The sequence below is a fragment of the Saimiri boliviensis genome, chromosome 1, assembly GCF_048565385.1.
Source record: "Saimiri boliviensis isolate mSaiBol1 chromosome 1, mSaiBol1.pri, whole genome shotgun sequence".
NCBI lineage: Eukaryota > Metazoa > Chordata > Mammalia > Primates > Cebidae > Saimiri > Saimiri boliviensis.
Window position 1 is genome coordinate 76,697,242 of NC_133449.1, and position 20,220 is coordinate 76,717,461.

The 20,220-nt window shown below is 35.8% G+C and overlaps 1 protein-coding gene across 3 annotated transcripts in view; it reads left to right on the top strand.

Moving 5' to 3' along the window:
* The window catches only part of USP34 (ubiquitin specific peptidase 34), a 301,960-nt gene that overhangs the window by 194,707 nt on the left and 87,033 nt on the right, over positions 1 to 20,220 (top strand). For all 3 annotated transcript variants that reach the window (XM_039476272.2, XM_074399446.1, XM_074399451.1), the window contains exons 34-41: positions 1,380 to 1,580; positions 5,274 to 5,356; positions 6,887 to 6,927; positions 7,066 to 7,190; positions 9,117 to 9,269; positions 9,960 to 10,064; positions 11,715 to 11,770; positions 11,885 to 12,005. In XM_039476272.2, coding sequence (XP_039332206.1) covers positions 1,380 to 1,580; positions 5,274 to 5,356; positions 6,887 to 6,927; positions 7,066 to 7,190; positions 9,117 to 9,269; positions 9,960 to 10,064; positions 11,715 to 11,770; positions 11,885 to 12,005 — 885 coding nt within the window. The remainder of the gene's footprint in view (positions 1 to 1,379; positions 1,581 to 5,273; positions 5,357 to 6,886; positions 6,928 to 7,065; positions 7,191 to 9,116; positions 9,270 to 9,959; positions 10,065 to 11,714; positions 11,771 to 11,884; positions 12,006 to 20,220) is intronic.

Below are 20,220 nucleotides of genomic sequence, written 5' to 3' on the forward strand. Positions count from 1 at the left end.
CAAAAACAGTTGTAGCATGCAATATGTGAGAATTTCGTTTATTCCACATCTTTGCCAGAAGTTGATATGGCCGGGGTTTTAAAATTTGAGCTATCCTAGTGGGAATAGTAAGTAATGTTATCTCACGGTGGTTTCACTTGTCCTTCCCTCATCTAATGATGTTTAACATTATGTCATGTGTTTATTGGTTGGGTGTTTGTCTTCTTTTGTGAAATGTAATTGTAAAACCATCTTTTCCCTAAAGCGTTATGGAGAAGTCTTTCCCTGATGTATGTTTGGGGACAAGCCCCACATATATCCTGTAGCTTACTTTTTCATCATACTGATAGTATCTTTTAGGGGAGGAATTTTAATTTTAATGAAATTTGTTTCCACTCTACAAATATTTGTTCCAAGGTCAAAAAGACTTTTCTCCTCTGTTTTCTGTAAATTTTATAGTTTTCTTTTATATTTAGATCTATAACAATACATTTTGAGTTAACTTTTGTATATGTATTGTTGACATTTTTTTTCTTCTTCATACAGCTGTTTGGTTTTTGTAGCACCAATTTATTAAGAAGACTTTTCTCTCTCTGAATTATCTTGCTGTCATTCTTTCAAGTCAGTAATAAAGTATTGCTATTATTACAGGAAGGAAGTACTCTTTCCTGGTATGTTTGTATAGGCATATATTTGGCAGTGGAATCAGGAGAGCAGGAGGTTAAAACTATTGAAGAAAAAGCTGAAAAACTCATGGACATACATGATATTCTGATTTATTTAAAGTATGCTAAATTTTTTTAATTGAGCTTGTTTGTAGTCAGTTGTAAATTTTATTTTTTATGCATACCAAACAGTGTTTAAAACAATTTTTGAAATGTTTATTTTTAATGTGGTTATGGAAAGTGCAAGATTTTTAGTTGAATTATTTTCTAGAATTATACTAAGAATTGCTTTGGTCCCTAAATATTAAGAGGTTGTGCCACTTGTGTCGAGAAACAACATACAATACTTTAATAATACTTTGTTTCTTAATTTTATGATAAATAATATCCTTGTCATCATCTTCATTTTTAAAAAATATTGTAAATTATGAGCAGTATGTTTTTTCAAAAATCTCATAGCTGTCTATTGCATACATTTTTATGATGCCTTCATTAAAGCAATGAAAGTATCATTTTCATTTCATTAAATACATCTTGTATACCCTCTTTATTTCTAGATACTTTATAAGATTGAATTGTTACTGACCATAATATTTGAGCAACAAAATTTTATGCTACGTGGATTAAGTACTAACTATAATTATTTTTATCTTCTGGACTTTTAATTTCAAAACTGTATAGTGTCCATTATAAATTAATGAAAATAGGGAAATGACAATTTCTTTTCATTTACAGTGGCAGCTAGACTGTCTTGCTTGCTTGCTGAAGTTAATATGCCAGTTTGCAGTAGATCCATCCGATTTGGATTTAGCTTATCATGATGTCTTTGCCTGGTCTGGTATAGCGGAAAGCCATAGGAAAAGAACCTGGCCTGGCAAATCAAGGAAGGCTGCTGGTGATCATGCTAAGGGTCTTCATATACCACGATTAACAGAGGTAAAGTGCAGAAGTTAATGTTGAATTGTAATGATGAATTCCATTTATTTTTATAAACTGAAAATTCTGATGCTTAAGAAATATGTTCTAGATTACTGTGATTTAACCTAATAGATGAACTGATGGCATTGTTTTAAAGCAGTAGTGATGATGAAGCAGTAATGCTTTTCATTTCATCATCCAGAATGCAGAAATGAATCATGTGCCATTTTAATGTCTAACTGTGACATTGACTTGATTATTTGGACTCATTAATTTATATACTTTGGGTTTGAGGGTGCATTTATGAAAACAGAAGCTATAGTTGGTATTTCAACATAGGAAATTTAAAATAGGGAATCTATTTTACATGCATGTCTTAGAAGGCTTTAAAAGCAAAAAGGGAATGGTGAGATAACCCAGCTAAGGAGCCATTTACCACCCTTAGGTCTTGAGGAACATTCGGTAAGTAGTTGGATTATCAGGAACTTGGAAACTTGCAGTAATATTTAGGGTTAAACCAGGGTTTAGGCCTCTGAGAAAGCAGTTATGCTCACTTGCTGTAAGATTCTCTGAGGGGACCTGAAAAAGCTGGTGCTAGGAGTGCCTAAAAAAGCTTAAGGCTGAAACCAACTGTCTCTTCTAGGTAAATACTTATAGATAAATGCTGAAGTATTTACCAGGCTGGCAGAATCTAATAGGAAGCCAGCTGGCAAAGAAAGAATTTGGTTTTTGATATATTAGCCCTGGCATCATAGAACAAGTGTATAAAAGGGTGGATTTGGAGATGAAAGAAAATATAATTGGCCCTTGAAAAATGGAGGGGTTAAGGATGCTGATCCTCCATACAGTCAGAAGTCTGTGTATAACTTGATTCTCCCAGAACTACTGATAGCCTGCTATTAACCAGAAGCCTTACCAATAACATAAACAGTTGATAATGCATATTTTTATGTTAATAATATTATATACTATATTCTTAGAATAAAGTAAGCTAGAGAAAAGAAAATATTAAGAAAATCATAGGGAAAAGAAAATTTATTTACTATTCATCAGTTGGAAGTGGGTCATCATAAAGGTCTTCGTCACCACGGTCTTCACGTTGATTAGGCAGTAGAGGAGGAGGAAGGTGAGGGGTTGATCTTGTTGTCTTAGGAGTGGCAGTTTCACACCTGTGTTGTTCAAGGGTCAACTGTATTAATCATTACATCCAGCATTAAAAATAAAATCTTTTTGATTGTGGATTCTGTTGTTCATGTAATAACATATTTGCCTTTCCAAGATACCTATCAGTGAACTGCAAGTAGGGAGTGATCAAGATGAGATCTTAGGGAGCTCTCATTCTGTAACCTTTTGAGAACCTCACCTCATACGTACCCAAGAGACATCAAAGTAATGAATTGTTATTGACAGAGGAATATTGTGATGAACATAAGGTAGAAACTACTGGTATAAATGGAAACCTGAAGCAGATTTCACTTTTGGAATTTTGGGGTTTAAATGGGAAAAGTGATCTCTTCTGGTATTCCAAATCATTTACATCTAATAAAATTAAATATGTGCAGAGTACAATGTAATCTAAATGTATTCTACATTTTACTGTGTTATAAACTACCATTTAGTAACCTTGAATTACTATAATGCTTTGGTCATTTTTTTCCAGAATAAATTTTCCAAGTTACAATGTAATGTTCTAATTTTGATCCTTTCCATCAACTCACTAACTAATTTCAATGTTTATTGATCTTTATTAGTGATTTCGTCGAGATTTTAATAATATAAATATACATAAATGTATTTGTAAAATACCTGTGCACATTTGTGGAGTTTTATAGGTTATTCGTTTGTGTTTAAAAATAATATGCAACTACAAGCTTATTGAAAATAATTCATAATATACAAATGAACATTTCCCTAGTCATAGGTGACTACTATTAATATCTTGAAGTGTTATCTTTTCAGAGGTTTTTTTTCTATGCACATGCCAATTTTTTTTTTTTTTTTTGAGACGGAGCCTGACTTTTGTCGCCCAAGCTGAAGTGCAGTGGCACCATCTTAGCTCACTGCAACCTCTGCCTCTCCAGTTTGAGTGATTCTCCTAACTCAGCCGTCACGTAGCTGGGATTACAGACACATGCCACCATGTCTGGATAATTTTTGTATTTTTAGTAGAGAGAGCGTTTTGCCATGTTGGCCAGGCTGATCTCGAACTCCTGACCTCAAGTGATCCACCTGCTTCGGCCTCCCAAAGCACTGGGATTATAGGTGTGAGCCACTGCACCCAGCCAATGTTTTTGTTTTGTTTTGTTTTAGATTTTTTTTTTTTTTAGGTTTAGAAACGTTGTAGATCATATACTTTTTGTATGAGTTAATTTACCAATTAATTACAGCTTAGTATGTATATCTAAGATCTATGGAAATAAAATTTTTTGTTACATTAATTCTGAAGACAGAGTTATCTAATGTTGATATACTATAGGTAGAGTAAGGAAGAACACTAAGAGTTAACCATTATTTTTCCTTGTGGTCTTTTTAATAGCATTTTAGAAAGTTACCTACAAAATTTAGCCTAAACATCAACTTTTCTGGAAGCTTTCTGAGTTCTGCCAAGGACAGATTTAGTTGCTGCTTCCTTCTTTTGCTTATTTGCACATTGTATATACTTGTGTTACCTTGTTTTCTGTAGCTGTCTGCTACAGCACAGAAACAGTCTCTTAGGAAGTATGCACAGAATGCCTTCCAACCTGCAGAAGGAATGCAATAATTCATTATTATATTAGTGAATTGTTTTCTCCCATTATATGAAAGAAGAGCTAGAACTGAGAAATTCTGTATATATTAGGATCATGCAGCCTAAAGCTAAATGTTGAACCTTAGAATTTTGAATCTGGAATTCATGCTCTGTACCCATGGTGTATTACATTGCTTTTTAAATTTTTATTTCAGGATGGTTGAAGGATCTATTACTACTTGATTTTTTAAAATGTATTTTCTTAAAAAGTTAAAAAAATGTTTAATTCTTCACCATCACCGCCCCCCCCCGCCCCCAGGAAACCACTGACATGTTATATATTTCTTTCCCCCAGTTTAGTGGTATGCAGAGAATCTAAGAATCAAATGTAAAGACTATTTTTGCCTCTATTTCTAAAATTTTAGTAATGTGTTTTCTTTCCTTTCCTTTGTTTTTTTTCTTCTTTAAAAAAAAAAAATTGATTCTCATTTTGTTGCACCGGCTGGAGTACAGTGGTACAATCTCAGTTCAGTGAAGCCACTGCCTCCCAGATTCAGGTGTTCCTCGCTCCTCAACCTTTAAAGTAGCTGAGATTATAGGCCTGCACCACCCCAGCTAATTTTTGTATTTTTAGTAGAGACAGAGTTTTACCACATTGCCCAGGCTAGTCTTGAATTTCTGGGCTCAAGCAGTCTACCTGCCTCAGCCTCCCTAATTGCTGGGATTACAGCAATTACAGTGAGCCACCATACCCAGCCTAAAGTGTGGTTATAAAATTCTAGTTTTCCAATACTTGACATTTTTACAGTATTTTCAAAGAATTCTTAGGACATTATTATGTTATAGATAAATATTGAAATAATTTGGAATTTGGGGTTAAAATTTTATAATGCACATCTCTTTAGTAACTAAATCATGAGTACCTGTGGAGGGTTTTCCTTTTGTCTTATTTAAATATCTTTTAAAATGTTTTTGTTTTAAAGGTGTTTCTTGTACTTGTCCAAGGAACCAGTTTGATTCAGCGACTTATGTCTGTTGCTTATACTTATGATAATCTGGCTCCTAGGTATGCATTTTTAAAATATATTTTATGTGTGTATGTATAGCAGGAATATAATGTTTAAAAACTTTATTTTGAAAAATTTTAAACTTAATAGAAAAATTGGGGGATAATTGTGAAATCTCTCATGCTTTCATCCAAATTTACATGTTATTAACCTCTTGCTAAAAATTTATGAGCATGTATTTTCTGTGTGTTTACATGTTTTCCCGAATCTTGTGAGACTGAATTGCAGATATCATGACTGTTTACCAGTACTTTGTTGTGTATCTCCTAAGACAAGGACATTTTCTTAATAGCTAGAGTAAATTTTTTAAATTTATAAAATTTAACATTGATATATTATCTAACATAGAGTCCATATTAAAATCTTGTTGGTATTCTTTATAACAGTTTTTTTTGGCTTCAGGATTATGTGTTGCATTTAATTGTCAGATCTTCTATTTCCTTTCATCAGAGATGGCTTTCTCAGCCTTTCTCTCATGATACATTTTCAAGTAATATAGGCCAGTTATTTTATAGAGTACTTTTCAGTTTGGGTTTTCATAATTGACCCTCATGATTAGACCCTCATAATTGACCCTCATGATTCAGATTTTATAATTTTTAAAGGACTCTTAAGTTTAAACCCTAAATTATTATAACCTACGTGTTTGTCTTGCACATCTTTTTAGTAATAAAATCATGAGTACTTCTTGAGGGTTTATTTCAGTCAACATTGTATTCATTCAAATTTTATTAAATCTGAAATCATTTGGTATTTGCTATAATAAGATGTTATCAATAATTCTTTTATTTGGTTAGTTTTTTATTTTGAAAACATTTTTATTGACTAGAACTAGATACCCTGCTGTATAATAGATTTCAGAACTTCCTGCTCTATTGAAATTTTGTACCCTTTGACTCATACCCTCTGCTCGACACCCCCCTACTCTACCCTCAGCCTCTGGTAACCATTATTCTACTCTCTTCTTCAATGAGTTTGACTTACCAGTGAGTCTTTAAATAAATGATAAAGAAGATAGAAAAAATAAATAATGGAACTCTCTTAAAATCTCTTTTGCAAAAATTAGCTGGGTGTGGTGGCACATGCCTGTAGTCCCAGCTATAGGGAGGCTGAGGTGGGAGATTGCTTAAACCTGGGAGGTCAAGGCTGCAGTGAGCTATGATCATGCCACTGCACTCCAGCCTGGGCAACAGAGTAAGACCCTGTCTCATGTTTTTAAAACACACACACACACACACACACACACACACACAGAGAGAGAGAGAGAGAGAGACACACAGAGAGACACACAGACACACACACTCTCTCTCTCTCTCTCACACCCCCATTTCCCCCCTCTTCCTCCCCCGTTATTCCCCGACAACTGAGGGAGACTCTGTCTCCTGTCTTTAAAAACACACACAGACACACACAACCCTTTCATTTTTGGGGGGAAGTGATAACCTTAAAGGATATATGTCAATAAATTGAATTATTTTTGATTCATTGCTGAATTTAATTGGCGGTGGTGTGTTTTTACTTTGTTACAGAGTTTTAAAAGCTCAGTCTGATCACAGGTCTAGACATGAAGGTAAGGATTCCACAATGTTAACTTTTAATAAATAAAAACTTAAATAACGTATTGATATATTTTATCTTTAATAATGAACATTGTGTTTTTATTTTGGTACAAACCTTTATAGTGAACCGTTTTCTCATTTTTCTTTAGTTTCACATTATTCAATGTGGCTCTTGGTGAGTTGGGCTCATTGCTGTTCTTTAGTGAAATCTAGCCTTGCTGATAGTGATCATTTACAAGATTGGCTAAAGAAATTGACTCTCCTTATTCCTGAGGTAAGATAAAGATGGAAGGTTAGTACTGTTACTTCTTATGTTTTCATGTTATTAGTATCGATAATAAATAAAAGCTGATGGAAGCAAATATGCATGATTCCACAAATAAATCACATTATCTGCTTAATCCTTTAAGGTCTAGGATTAGACTTTAAGCTATGGTTTGAACTATGTACAGTGTTTAAGAACTTTTGACTATTATATATTATGTAGCATTTATATTTTTTCTGAAATGTTTATAGAATGATTATATTGCTTTGGATTAATAAAAAGGAACTTTTTTTCCCAGATGGTAGGAAGGGCTTGAGAATTTATTTTGGTAATGTATGTTTTAGAAAAGTTCTATTGCCTTTTTTTTTTTTCTTGCAGAGACAGAGTCTCCCTGTTCTCTGTATCGTCGAGGCTGCAGTGCAGTGGTGCAGTTGTGGCTCCCTACAGCCTCAGCCTCCTGGGATTAAGCGATCCTCTGGCATCTGTCTCTCAAGTAGCTGGGACCACAGGTGCACATCACCATGCCCAGCTAGTTTTTTAACTTTTTTGTGGAGACGAGATCTCACTTTGTTGCCCAGAGTGGTCTTGAACGCCTGGTTTCATGTAATACTCCTGCTTCAGCCTCCCAAACTGCTTGGGATTACAGGCATGAGCCACTGCACCCAGCCTGCATTTTCTATTTAAGTACAAATAGAGCCAATAGAGACTACAAATAAATGTATTTTGCTTTCTGTGTTGACACTGAAGCCAGTATAATTTTTATTAGCAATATCTTGACATTACTCGCCTCCTATTCCTAAGTGAAATAGTAGAAATACACACTAATATGTTTAGTTCCAAAGTCACTTATTTTTAAAATTTCCCTTGTCTAATAATGTTAGCTCTGGCTGGGCACAACGGCCGACACCTATAATCCCAGCACTTTGGGAAGCTGAGGCAGGTGGATCATTTGAGGTCATGTGTGTGAGACCAGCCTGGCCAACATGACGAAAATATAAAAAATAGAAAAATACTAATTAAAACACTAAAAATACAAAAAAAATTGCTGGGCGTGCTGACACACACCTACAGTCCCAGCTACTCAGGAAGCTGAGGCAGGAGAATCGCCTAAACCCAGGAGATGGAGGTTGTGGTGAGTCAAGATCATGCCACTGCACTCTAGCCTGGACATGACAGAGCAAGACTGTCTTAAAAAAAAAAAATTAGCTCTGGATTTAGTGCCGTGTGCGTTTTTGTCCTGTCTCAGGTAATCATTTTCAAATTTGGACAATTTCCTTACAATCTGTAGAATATTCTCATTTAAGTTGCTTCTGTATTACTTCTAGTTCTGAAAATATTTTATCCTCTTACTGTCTTGTAAATAACTTAAGTGATTCTAAGTATCCTTCGCTCATTTCTTCTTTGTATTTACCTGTTCTTGTGCTCATTTTGTTCTGTTTCTGTTTTTATGGCCATGCTTTAGGATTTCTAAAACACTGTATATATTATGGTATACTTTGAAGTACTTCATCATGTGTAATTTACGTATATATGTATGGGGTTAGAACATTGTATTTATTATTTTTATGAGGCATAATCTTGTTTCTGCCATCCAGGCTGGGGAGCAGTGACATACTGGCTCACTGCAGACTCTCCCTCCCTGGTTCAAGCAATTCTTGTGCCCGTCTCCAGAGTAGCTGGGACTACAGGCACACACCACACCACCCAGTTGATTTTTGTATTTTTTTGTAATGACAGCGTTTTGCCATATTGGACAGGCTGGTCTCAGACTCCTGGCCTCAGGTTATCCTCCTGCCTAAGTCTCTCAAATTGCTGGGATTACAGGCTTGCCTGGGAGGTGTATTTAAAATCACCTAAAATTATTTCTGCTGACATATTAACATTAGCTTTTTAATACTAACTAAGACTGTCTTTCGAACTTTCTTTTTCATCTAGACTGCAGTTCGTCATGAATCATGCAATGGACTCTATAAGTTATCCCTGTCAGGGCTGGATGGAGGAGACTCAATCAATCGTTCTTTTCTGCTATTGGCTGCCTCAACATTATTGAAATTTCTTCCTGATGCTCAAGCACTCAAACCTATTAGGGTAAGATTTTATTGTGTTTAGAAGCAGTTTCTATTTTTGAAATTTTGTTTGTCCCAAGTTCCTTAAATTTTTGAGCATTAAACTACTGTATGTGATTTTTACCAAGAGAATAATAGTTACATACTTCTTAATACTTCTTAAAGTGACAGCATCATGACATACTGTGTCCATGTTACTACTAGGAAGAGACTGATTTCAGCCTTGTGGTCTCTCTGATGGGTACTCTATTTTAGAAACAGCATTTGTTCTCACTGGGTTCTGAGCCTTGTTTTAATAAGTTGACTGATTAAAAAAGTATAAATGGAACTCTCTAGTAAGTCAGTTTTTTTAGTTTTATGATACACAAGTCTTGTAAAATGCTTCTGCTACATAATAAATGTAGAGCCTTTTATTAAAGACTTTTTACTAATCCCAGAAAGTCAATGTCTTGTTGGATTTACATTATTTTCCTCATTCATATCTTTTCCAAATGTCAGTAATTTGAGACTAATATTTTCCTAAGAGTTCTTAACGTTAGTCATTTATGTGCCTGGTTATTCTGATTTTACAGAAACTAAGTATGTACTCTCCATTTTTTAAAAGATTTTGAATACTGTTTAGGAATTTATTTCATAAAGCCTTTAGTTTCTTAAATGTATTATAATTTTAATTTTTAAAATGTTTTCACAAAGCATAAAATTTTCTTAATAGGTAGATGATTATGAGGAAGAACCAATGTTAAAACCTGGATGTAAAGAGTATTTTTGGTTGTTATGCAAATTAGTTGACAACATACATATAAAGGACGCTAGTCAGGTATGTTCAGAAAATTATATGCTATTCTGTATAGTCTATTCTTGTTAATATGAATTATGACATGTTCATGACTTTATCCATCTTAAATGTACTTTATTAATCTATAGGTAGTTGGTAGTGTCATGTCTCTTCTGTATTCATGCTTTTCTACCTTATTCTGATTCCTTTTGTGTTTTTACTCTGACCTTAGCTGAAACATCTTCATCTGGTATCCATACATAGTTTCTTGTTGTTCCTCAATAAGTTTTGTGGATGTAACATCTTATTAAATTTCCCATTGGAAATTTAGATTTTAAAATTAAAAATACATCTTCCTATGTAGTTTGAAGTCCCAAATATGTAAAATAAAATTGCAGTTCAAATAGAAGTTACTTTAATATGAAGAAACACTGTCAGTTTTTGCTGATCTACTGACATTTCCATTCAAACAAAGTAATGATTAAAACAAGTAAATTTCAGGCCAGGCACGGCTCACATCTGTAATCCCAGCACTTTGGGAGGCCGAGGTGGGCAGATCACGAGGTCAAGAGAATGAAACTGTGCTGGCCAACATGGTGAAACCCCATCTCTACTAAAAATACAAAAATCACTGGGCATGGTGGCATGTCCCTGTAGTGCCAGCTACTTGGGAGGCTGAGGCAGGAGAATCGCTTGATTCCAGTGGGCGGAGGTTGCAGTCAGCTGAGATTGCACGACTGTACTCCAGCCTGGTGATCGAGCAAGACTCTGTCTTGGGAAAAAAATATTGTTTGCTTTTTTTCAGTGTACATAAATTGAGTAAACTAAAATTTGTCTAAGTTGTTAATTCGGAATAAAATGGGAAACACATAAAGAAGATCCTTTGAAATATCTAGGACACATTTTTCTTAAATTTTTAAATGTATTTAAATGAAAGTTTAATATGTTCACTTTACATTTAGAAGTTCTGTTGTGTTTATACTTTCTACTTTTTAGTTAATACCTGAATTCTTAACCTCAGAACTTTTCATTTGAGAAATAATTACAAAAATTAGTATTGAGCAACTTTGAATATTCTTATTGTTAATTAAAGTACTGATGCCAAGTAAACATTGTACTTTAAAAAAGCAAACAACCCTGGGCTTGACCATTTAAGCTAAAATAGGAATCTGATCTTGCTTGCTTATAAAGTAATTTTCCTTTTCAGAGATTTGGGTTTCTTTGAGGAAACTCAGGTTATATTTTGTGAAGTCTATTTTAATGCTGCTGCTGAGTTATAATGAGAAGTATAGTTGTTTTGGAATGAACTGTAAAATTCAGTTTATTGTTAAAAGTCTAGTTTAAAGGTATTGTTAAAAGCAAACCTTGAATTGTATCGGAATTACATCTCAAAAAAGTCATTTAAAAAAAGACAAACTTGAGTGTCTTTGCAATAGATTACTGTGACTTTCACAGTTATCAACATTCCATTCATTCCTTTTTGTAGGATGATCAGTGGTATGTTTAAGACTAATTTCATTAATTGATATAATGTATAGATAAGGAGTAGGTGTATTATGTTTATAACTTAATTTTTGAATTCAGGAGAACTAAATTATTGTTACCTGTGAGGAAATGGTTTTGTTTTAATACTTTATGTTTGGTAAAACCTCAAAATCTATATTTGAATTTTTACTTTCTTTTTGTATTAAGACAACGCTCCTCGACTTAGATGCTCTGGCAAGACATTTGGCTGACTGTATTCGAAGGTAAAATTTGATGTGAAATTGACATTTATATTGTCAAGGAAAGATGAAAGACATAATTGTGTGAACTATCTTGCTTGTGTGTGTGTGTGTTTTTTTTTCTTTTTTTTATTGTAGTAGAGAGATCCTTGATCATCAGGATGGTAATGTAGAAGATGATGGGCTTACAGGACTCCTAAGGCTTGCAACAAGTGTTATTAAACATAAACCACCCTTTAAATTTTCAAGGGAAGGACAGGTAAGTATTAAGATATTCAATGTTACAACTAAATGTGATTGAAATTTGTTGTTGTTACCTTGTGTATTAGTCTATTTTTATATTGCTGATAAAGACATACCCAAGACTGGGCAGTTTACCAAGGACAAAGGTTTAATTGGACTCAGTTCCTTGTGACTGGGGAGACCTCACAATCATGGTGGAAGGCAAGTCGTAGCATGTCACATGTTAATGTGGATGGTGGCAGGCAAAGAAAGAATGAGAACTAAGTGAAAGAGGTTTCTCCTTATAAAACCATCAGATCTCATGAGACTTACTCATTACCATAAGAACAGTATGGGGGAAACCATGATTCAGTCATTTCCCTCCAGGTCCCTCGCACAACAATAGGAATTATGGGTGATGTAATTCAATATGAGACTTGGGTGGAGATACAGCCAAACTATATCACATTGCATGTGGATTTGTTAAATTTTTTAAACATACAGTTACTAGAACTTAATTACCGGCAAGATAAGCAAATTTTGAATAAATTGAACTCTGGAAGTATAAAACATAGGCTTGTTTTTAGAATGCAAAATCAAATGTTAATTCCTATGACTGACTGTATATAGAAAGGTAACCTAAGGCTGGGCGTAGTGGCTCTTGCTTGTAATCCTAGCACTTTGGGAGGCTGAGACAGGTGGATCACTTGAAACCAGTAATTGAAGACCAGCCAAAACATGATGAAACCTCATCCCTACAGAAAATACACAAACTTGCTGGGTGTGGTGGCGTACACCTGTAGTTTCAGCTACTCAGGTGGCTGAGGTGGGAGGATTGCTTGAGCCCAGGAGGTCGAGACTTCAGTGAGCTATGATCATGCTACTGCACTCTAGCCTAGATGACAGAGGGAGACCATATCTTTAAAATAAAAAAAAAATCAGAAAGGTGACCTATATTTTAATAGTGTGCTTCCTATAGAATTGAATATTTTGAATTGCTGTCCTAAACAGTGAATCATATCCTAATACAGTGGAATTCATAAGTAGTCATTATTGGGTACTTACTGGTTTCATATTTTAGAGACCTGTGTGACATAAAATCTGTCTCTGAATATTGGAAACACTTGACTCTGTAACAGCAGATGTTTTATTTTGATGGTCTCATCATTAAATAGTTTATCTTACCATTGGTACATTTATCATGGTCATTGAAGGAATTTGTTATGGTCTGGAGAGCTGTTATCTTTAAGTTACTGAATGTGTTAGGAAACAGCAACCGAAAGGATAGAAGATTGCCCTCATTTGCACAGACTAAAGGATTCTTGAGATCAACTTAAAATTAGTCTTAACTGTTTGAAACTTGTGCTACTTCCTCCAATGCACAAAACTCCTTCCTGTGCTATTTTTTTTTTTTTTTTGAGGCGGAGTTTCGCTCTCGTTACCCAGGCTGGAGTGCAATGGCGCGATCTCGGCTCACCGCAACCTCCGCCTCCTGGGTTCAGGCAATTCTCCTGCCTCAGCCTCCTGAGTAGCTGGGATTACAGGCACGTGCCACCATGCCCAGCTAATTTTTTGTATTTTTCGTAGAGACGGGGTTTCACCATGTTGACCAGGATGGTCTCGATCTCTTGACCTCGTGATCCACCCACCTCAGCCTCTGTTTTTTTTGAGACGGAGTTTTGCTCTGTTGCCCAGGCTGAAGTGCAGTGGCACGATCTTGGTTCACCAAAACCTCCGCCTCCCAGGTTCAAGTGATACTCCTGCCTCAGCCCCCAGAGTAACTGGGATTACAGGCATGCACCACCACGTCCAGCTAATTTTATATTTTCAGTAGATTCGAGGTTTCTCTGTGTTGGACAGGCTGATCTCGAACTCCTGACCTCGGTGAATCTGCCTACCTTGGTCTCCCAAAGTGATGGAGTTATAGGCATGAGCCACCGCACCCAGCCCTTCTTGTGCTATTTCTTTCAGGTTTTTTGTCTTTTCTGTTAAACTCACTGGGAAAGATTTTATTAATTTATAGCCTTGTTGATTGAAGTCTTCTTTTATATGTAAGCCAGTATATAAGTTGTATCCCCAAATATAAATATATTATTTTTTCTGGTAACGTTGTAAAGGGAAAGTCATTGTTAAGAAAGAAAAATTTACATAGTACTAAAAAACAATATTCCCATGTGGTTGGATTTCCTCTGATACTGTGGTGATGGCCTTCCAGGACTTTTCATGAATACAGTAAATACACATGTATAAAATTCACATTTATAGAAATATAAATATGAATACATATTTTACACTGTGTAAATAGTATTCTGTAATTGGTTTTCACTAAAACATGAGTACATTTCAAAAATGTATTTTAAAAAAATGATAAGAGGCAATAATTTAAATCTTTGTTGACATTAATGTTATAGAAAAACTGTACAGGCAGCATCTTTGCACACTTGTCCCATTAGTTATTCATGAACTCTTAAAAGTAAAATAGGTTGATTTTAATCAGTAGCTCATATCAGTATACAAAAGGGTGCATCATCAGTTTACACTTGTAGCCACACCATATGAGAATGCCTTTCTCAAGCATCTGTAGGTTCTTAACGTCACTTAGATCTTTGTCAGTCTTGATGTTGCTTTAGTTTTATTTCTTAGTTAATTGGTGAATGAGTTTCTTTCCATTTATTAATTGTATTAGTTTGATATTTATTCAGTCTGTGTATGGTTTTCTATTTATTTGTAAAAGTTACTTATTTTGAATATGTCACCTCTCTCTGTCGTAGTTGTTACATGTGTTTTTTCTAAAAGTCTTATTTTTCTTCTTATTTTTTACTTCTGTTCATTGATTTATACAAGTTGTTATCCTAGGACAAATTTTTGAGCCTTTAGAAGGTGGATATTATTGGACCCAATTTTGACAGATGATGAAACCTGAGGCATAGATAACAAGTTGTGCATGACTGAGTCACTTACTCTTCACTTGGCCAAGCTTTTAACCGTTACGTGATACGTTCTGCACAATGATAACACGTTAAACACGCTGTTCTATACTTTGTTTTTGCCATCTATCTTAGAGATTTTCAAATTCAGTATATAAAAACAGTTCATTCTTTAAAAAAAAAAAAAAGGGACAGGGTCTCCTTATTCAAGCTGGAGTGCATTGGCACAATCATTGCTCACTGCAGCCTTGAACTACTGGCTTAAGTGATTCTCCTGCTCCAACCTCCCAGGTAGCTAGGACTATAGGCATATGTGACCGTGCCCAACTTGCTTATTTTATTTTATTTTATTTATTTATTTATTTATTTAGTAGAGATAGCGTTTTGTTGTGTTGCCCAGTCTGTTCTCAAACTCCTGCTGTCAAGTGCTCTTCCCATCTTGGCCTCCCAAACTGTTGGGATTACAGGCATGAGCCACTGCACACCACCATGCTTGGCTATTCATTTTGTAAAAGTAACTTCAGAATATTATTATCATCTTTGAGACAGGGTCTGGCTCTGTTACGTAAGCTGGACTACAGTGACGTGATCTTGGCTTACTCCAACCTCCACCTCCCAGCCTCAAGCAGTTCTCCCACCTCAGCCTCCTGAGCAGCTGGGACTACTGGCAGGTGCAACTATACCTGCCTAATTTAAAAAAAATCTGGCCGGGCGCGGTGGCTCAAGCCTGTAATCCCAGCACTTTGGGAGGCTGAGGCGGGTGGATCACGAGGTCAAGAGATCGAGACCATCCTAGTCAACATGGTGAAACCCCGTCTCTACTAACAATACAAAAATTAGCTGGGCATGGTGGCGCATGCCTGTAATCCCAGCTACTCGGGAGGCTGAGGCAGGAGAATTGCCTGAACCCAGGAGGCAGAGGTTGTGGTGAGCCGAGATCGCGCCATTGCACTCCAGCCTGGGTAACGAGCGAAACTCTGTCTCAAAAAAAAAAAAAAAAAAAAAAATCTTTTGTAGAGATGGGATTTTGCCATGTTGCCCAGGCTGGTGTCAAACTCCTGGGCTCAGGCTATCCTGCCTCGGCCTCCTAACATAGCCGGTGTTACAGGCATGAGACATCATGTCTGCCCCAGAATATTATTTTATCTGCATATATGTAATATATTTCCCCAGCTTCCTAATGATCAACATTGTCTTAAACTCTTTCTAGTGATATTACAGAAATCTTTATACATTTAACACATAGATTTAGGAAATGTAGGAAAACATTCTAAAAGTTAGAACTGCTAGTTCATGGGTTATATAGGTTTATGATTTTGGTTATGTTATAAACAGAAACAAAGTTAACTTTCTATGGAGGCTGAGCCAATTTATGGTTGTACCTGCAATCCAAGATTAAGCTTCTATTTTCTAACATTTCTACCAACATACTATACATTTAGATAATTTCTACCAGTCTGATAGGTGCAAAGAGATTCTCTTGGTTTTATTTTCTATTACTTTTGTTAGTAAGGCTGAGCTTTCCTTCAAGTGTTTGATAGCCATTTGTTTATCTTTTCTCTGACTGCTCAGATCTTTTCCCTTTATCCCTATTATGTATATTTTGGTCATTAACTAATGTGTAGCATATTTTATATAAAAAAAACTATCTCATTGTAAAATGAGTCACAAGATTTTTTTTGTTTATCTTCACTTCATCGTTTTTGTTATGCTTGTTTGTGTGTTTGTTTGTTTATTTGAGACAGAGTTGTGCTCTGTCATCCAGGCTGGACTAGCCCAATCTCGGCTTACCTCAACCTCCATCTCGCAGGTTCAAGCAATTCTCCTGCCTTACTTAGCCTCCCTTCTAGCTGGGATTACAAGTGTGTACCACCATGCCTGGCTAACTTTTGGTTTTTAGTGGAGACAAGGTTTCACCGTTTTGTCCAGGCTGGTCCTAACCTCAGGTGATCTGCCCACCTCAGCTTCCCGAAGTGCTAGAATTACAGATGTGAGCCACCTCACCCGGCCTGCTTATTTTCTGAGCAGAATTCTTTTTTCATATGGTAAAGTTTATTGATCTTTTACAGTTACTAGGTGTTGTGTTATACTTTGAAAACTGCTTTTTTCATGCTTCATAACTTAGTATTGTACATTTAAGTTTTTCTACCAGAAAATTATTTAGATGAAAGGAATGAAATAGGTAACTTTTTTTTTTCCAGATACATACCCAGTTATCCTAATAGCTAATTTATTTTTTACTTATTGATTAGAAATGCCTCCTTTATCAAGTAAACTGCCATATTTATTTTGATTTATTTCTGGACTTCCTGTTTGATGTAGTTGATCTGTTTGTTCATTCGCCAATATATCTTAATTATGTAGATTTAAAGTTATTAACTTGTAGAAGTAGTCCCTTCGTTTTTGTTTGTTTGTTTTTGAGACAGAGTCTTGCTGTCACCCAGGCTGGAGTACAGTGGCGTGATAGCTCACTGCAACCTCTACCTCTCAGGTTCAAGCAGTTCTCCTGTCTCAGCCTCCCGAGTAGCTGGGACTACAGGTACTCGCCATGACGCTTAGCTAATTTTTGTATTTTTGATAGAAATGGGGTTTTCAGGCCTGGTATGATGGCTCACGCCTATAATCCTAGCACTTTGGGTGGCCGAGGTGGGTGGATCACCTAGGGTTGGGAATTGAAGACTAGTCTAACCAACATGGAGAAACCCCCTCTCTACTAAAAATACAAAATTAGTTGAGTATGGTGGTGCATGCCTGTAGTCTCAGCCACTCTGGAGGCTGAGGCAGGAAAATTGCTTGAACCTGGGAGGTAGAGGTTGCAGTGAGCCAAGATTGTGCCGTTGCACTCCAGCCTGGGCAACAATAGCAAAACTCTGTCTCCAATAAGAAAAAAAGAAAGAAATGGGGTTTCACCATGTTGGCCAAGCTGTTCTCAAACTTCTGACCTCAGGTGATCCGCCTGCCTCAGCCTCTCAAAGTGTGGGGATTGCAAGCATGAACCACCATTCCTGACCGAGGTAGTTCATTTTCATTATTATGATTCTCAGGATTTTCCTGGCTTTTTATTTTTCCACATAAACTTTAGAATCAGTTCATCTAGTTCTTCAAAAAAATAACATTGTGTTATTTTTTTGGTTGAGATTGTATTATATTTTCAGATTGATGCAGAATTAAGTTTATGATACTGAATTTGCCTATACAAGAGTAGAATTTGTTGTATTTATGCAAAGACAATCTTTTTATGTTTTTTATTTTTTAGTTTTTTTCCTACTAAGTATTTCTTAGTAAGTTTATTCCTAGGAGTTTTGTCCTTTTTGTCGTTAGATTGATATGGAATCTTTGTTTACTGTTTTTTAACTTGTTTATTTCTGTATAGTAAGAATTTGTGTATAAATTTGTTCAGGCCATCTAAAATTGACTTGTTGGTAGGCTGTTTTCAGTTATCTTCAGCTCTTAGTGTTGCCTTTGGTTCTTATTTTTGGTTTATTATCTGCGAGTAATTCTTTTTTTTTTTCCTCAAGCAGACTCATGTCACAATCATCTGCAAGTAATTCCATTACTTCCTCTTTTATAAGTTTTACTCTTTCCATTTCTTCACCAAATTTTTTCTGAAACATTCAGAGTAATATTAGTTGTTTTTAGGATTCTTTATTGAAAAGGCCGTTATGTTCTTGTAGTCAAATTGTAATTTTCCTTTGGTTTCGGTGTTAAGGGAAAACTAGAATCTTTTGTACAGCAGAGATACGACCTGAATTAAGATTTTAAAGGGCTTACTCATACTCTAGTTGGAAAATTAGTCTATGGGCAAACTCAGAGGGCAAATGTATGAGTCAAGGGATCCAGTTAGGAAGTTTTTCAGTGGTTCCAGAGAGGGACAGTGGTGAAAAGTGGTTGGACTTGGAATATTTATTGAAAGTAGAGCTCACAGGTCTCAGAGTTGGATTGACTTGTTGGGTTTGAGAGAGGTTAATAAAGAATGACTCCTAAATTTTAAGCCTGAGAAGCTAAGGGAATGATAATGCCAATTATTAAGAAAAGGAAAACTCAGAAATTGGAGAGGGTAACGGGTGGTAAAATCAAGAGTTCTGTTTTGGACATGTTAAATTTGAAATGTCCATTAGATATCCGAGTAGAGGTATTGAAGGCAGTTGGTTTTGTTGTTATATTAAGGAAAATATGCCTTAACTCTAAGATATTTTAAATCTCTTCTATATTAATGATTATAAAGAGCCTTATAAATATTTTACACTTTACAGCTGCATAACAATTTGTCATCAGTATACTACTACTGCTTCCTTCTTCTTCCCCCTCCTTTCTTTTTTCTTCTACCTTCCAGTGGTGCTGATCTTTCTTCCTTTTGCTTTCTCTTCCTCCCTTCCTTTTTCTTCCTCCTTTTTCATTCATCTTATCTTCTTCCTCTTTTAAAGTATGAGTATCATTCTTATCTCTGATGCCTTGCATAGTATCTAAAAACTATGTTGAGCAAATGGATGATTCCAACTCAGATCTGGTTCTTAGAACTGACAGTCAAATAGTACATTTGTATTATGCAAAATTTGCTTGTATCCTTACAAATTATGGCTGTTCATGATATTTGGAACTCATGGAAGTAATCGTTATTAAAGAGAGGTTATCAGAGATTTGGAAGATCAGATTGCATTGACATGATTAGGAAAGGCTTTGAAGAAGATACAGCTTCTCCCTGGTTGGAGTACAGTGGTGTGATCTCGGCTCACTGCAACTTCCATCTCCCAGGTTCAAGTGATTCTCCTGCCTCAGCCTGCTCAGTAGCTGGGATTATAGGTGCGTGTCACCACACCCAGCTAATTTTTTTTATTTTTAGTAGAGGCAGGGTTTCACCATGTTGGCCACCCTGATCTCGAATTCCTGACCTTAAGGTGATCTGCCCACTTCATCTTCCCAAAGGCCTGCGATTGCAGGGTGAGCCACCACACCTGGCCAGATATACCTTTTTTAGTGTGTAGGTTTTCTTAGGTAGAAAAGTCAGGGAAACAGGTCATAGGAAAGAATATAAGCAAAAATTAAGTCATAGGGAAGCACTGGTTTCATGCAGAAAATTGGGTTGGTTCAGTTTGGTCTATGTTTTAGGAAGTATAGGAGAAACTAGGTGGCCATCTATTGTGGGCACAGAAAATTATTTTAATATCTAAAAGCATTATTGTCTTAGTTCAGGTGCTGTAACAAAATATTGTAAACTGGGCCAGGCACAATGGCTTGCATCTGTAATCCCAGCACTTTGGGAGGCCAAGGCAGCGGATCGCTTGAGCTCAGGAGTTTGAGACCAGCCTGGCCAACGTGATGAAACCC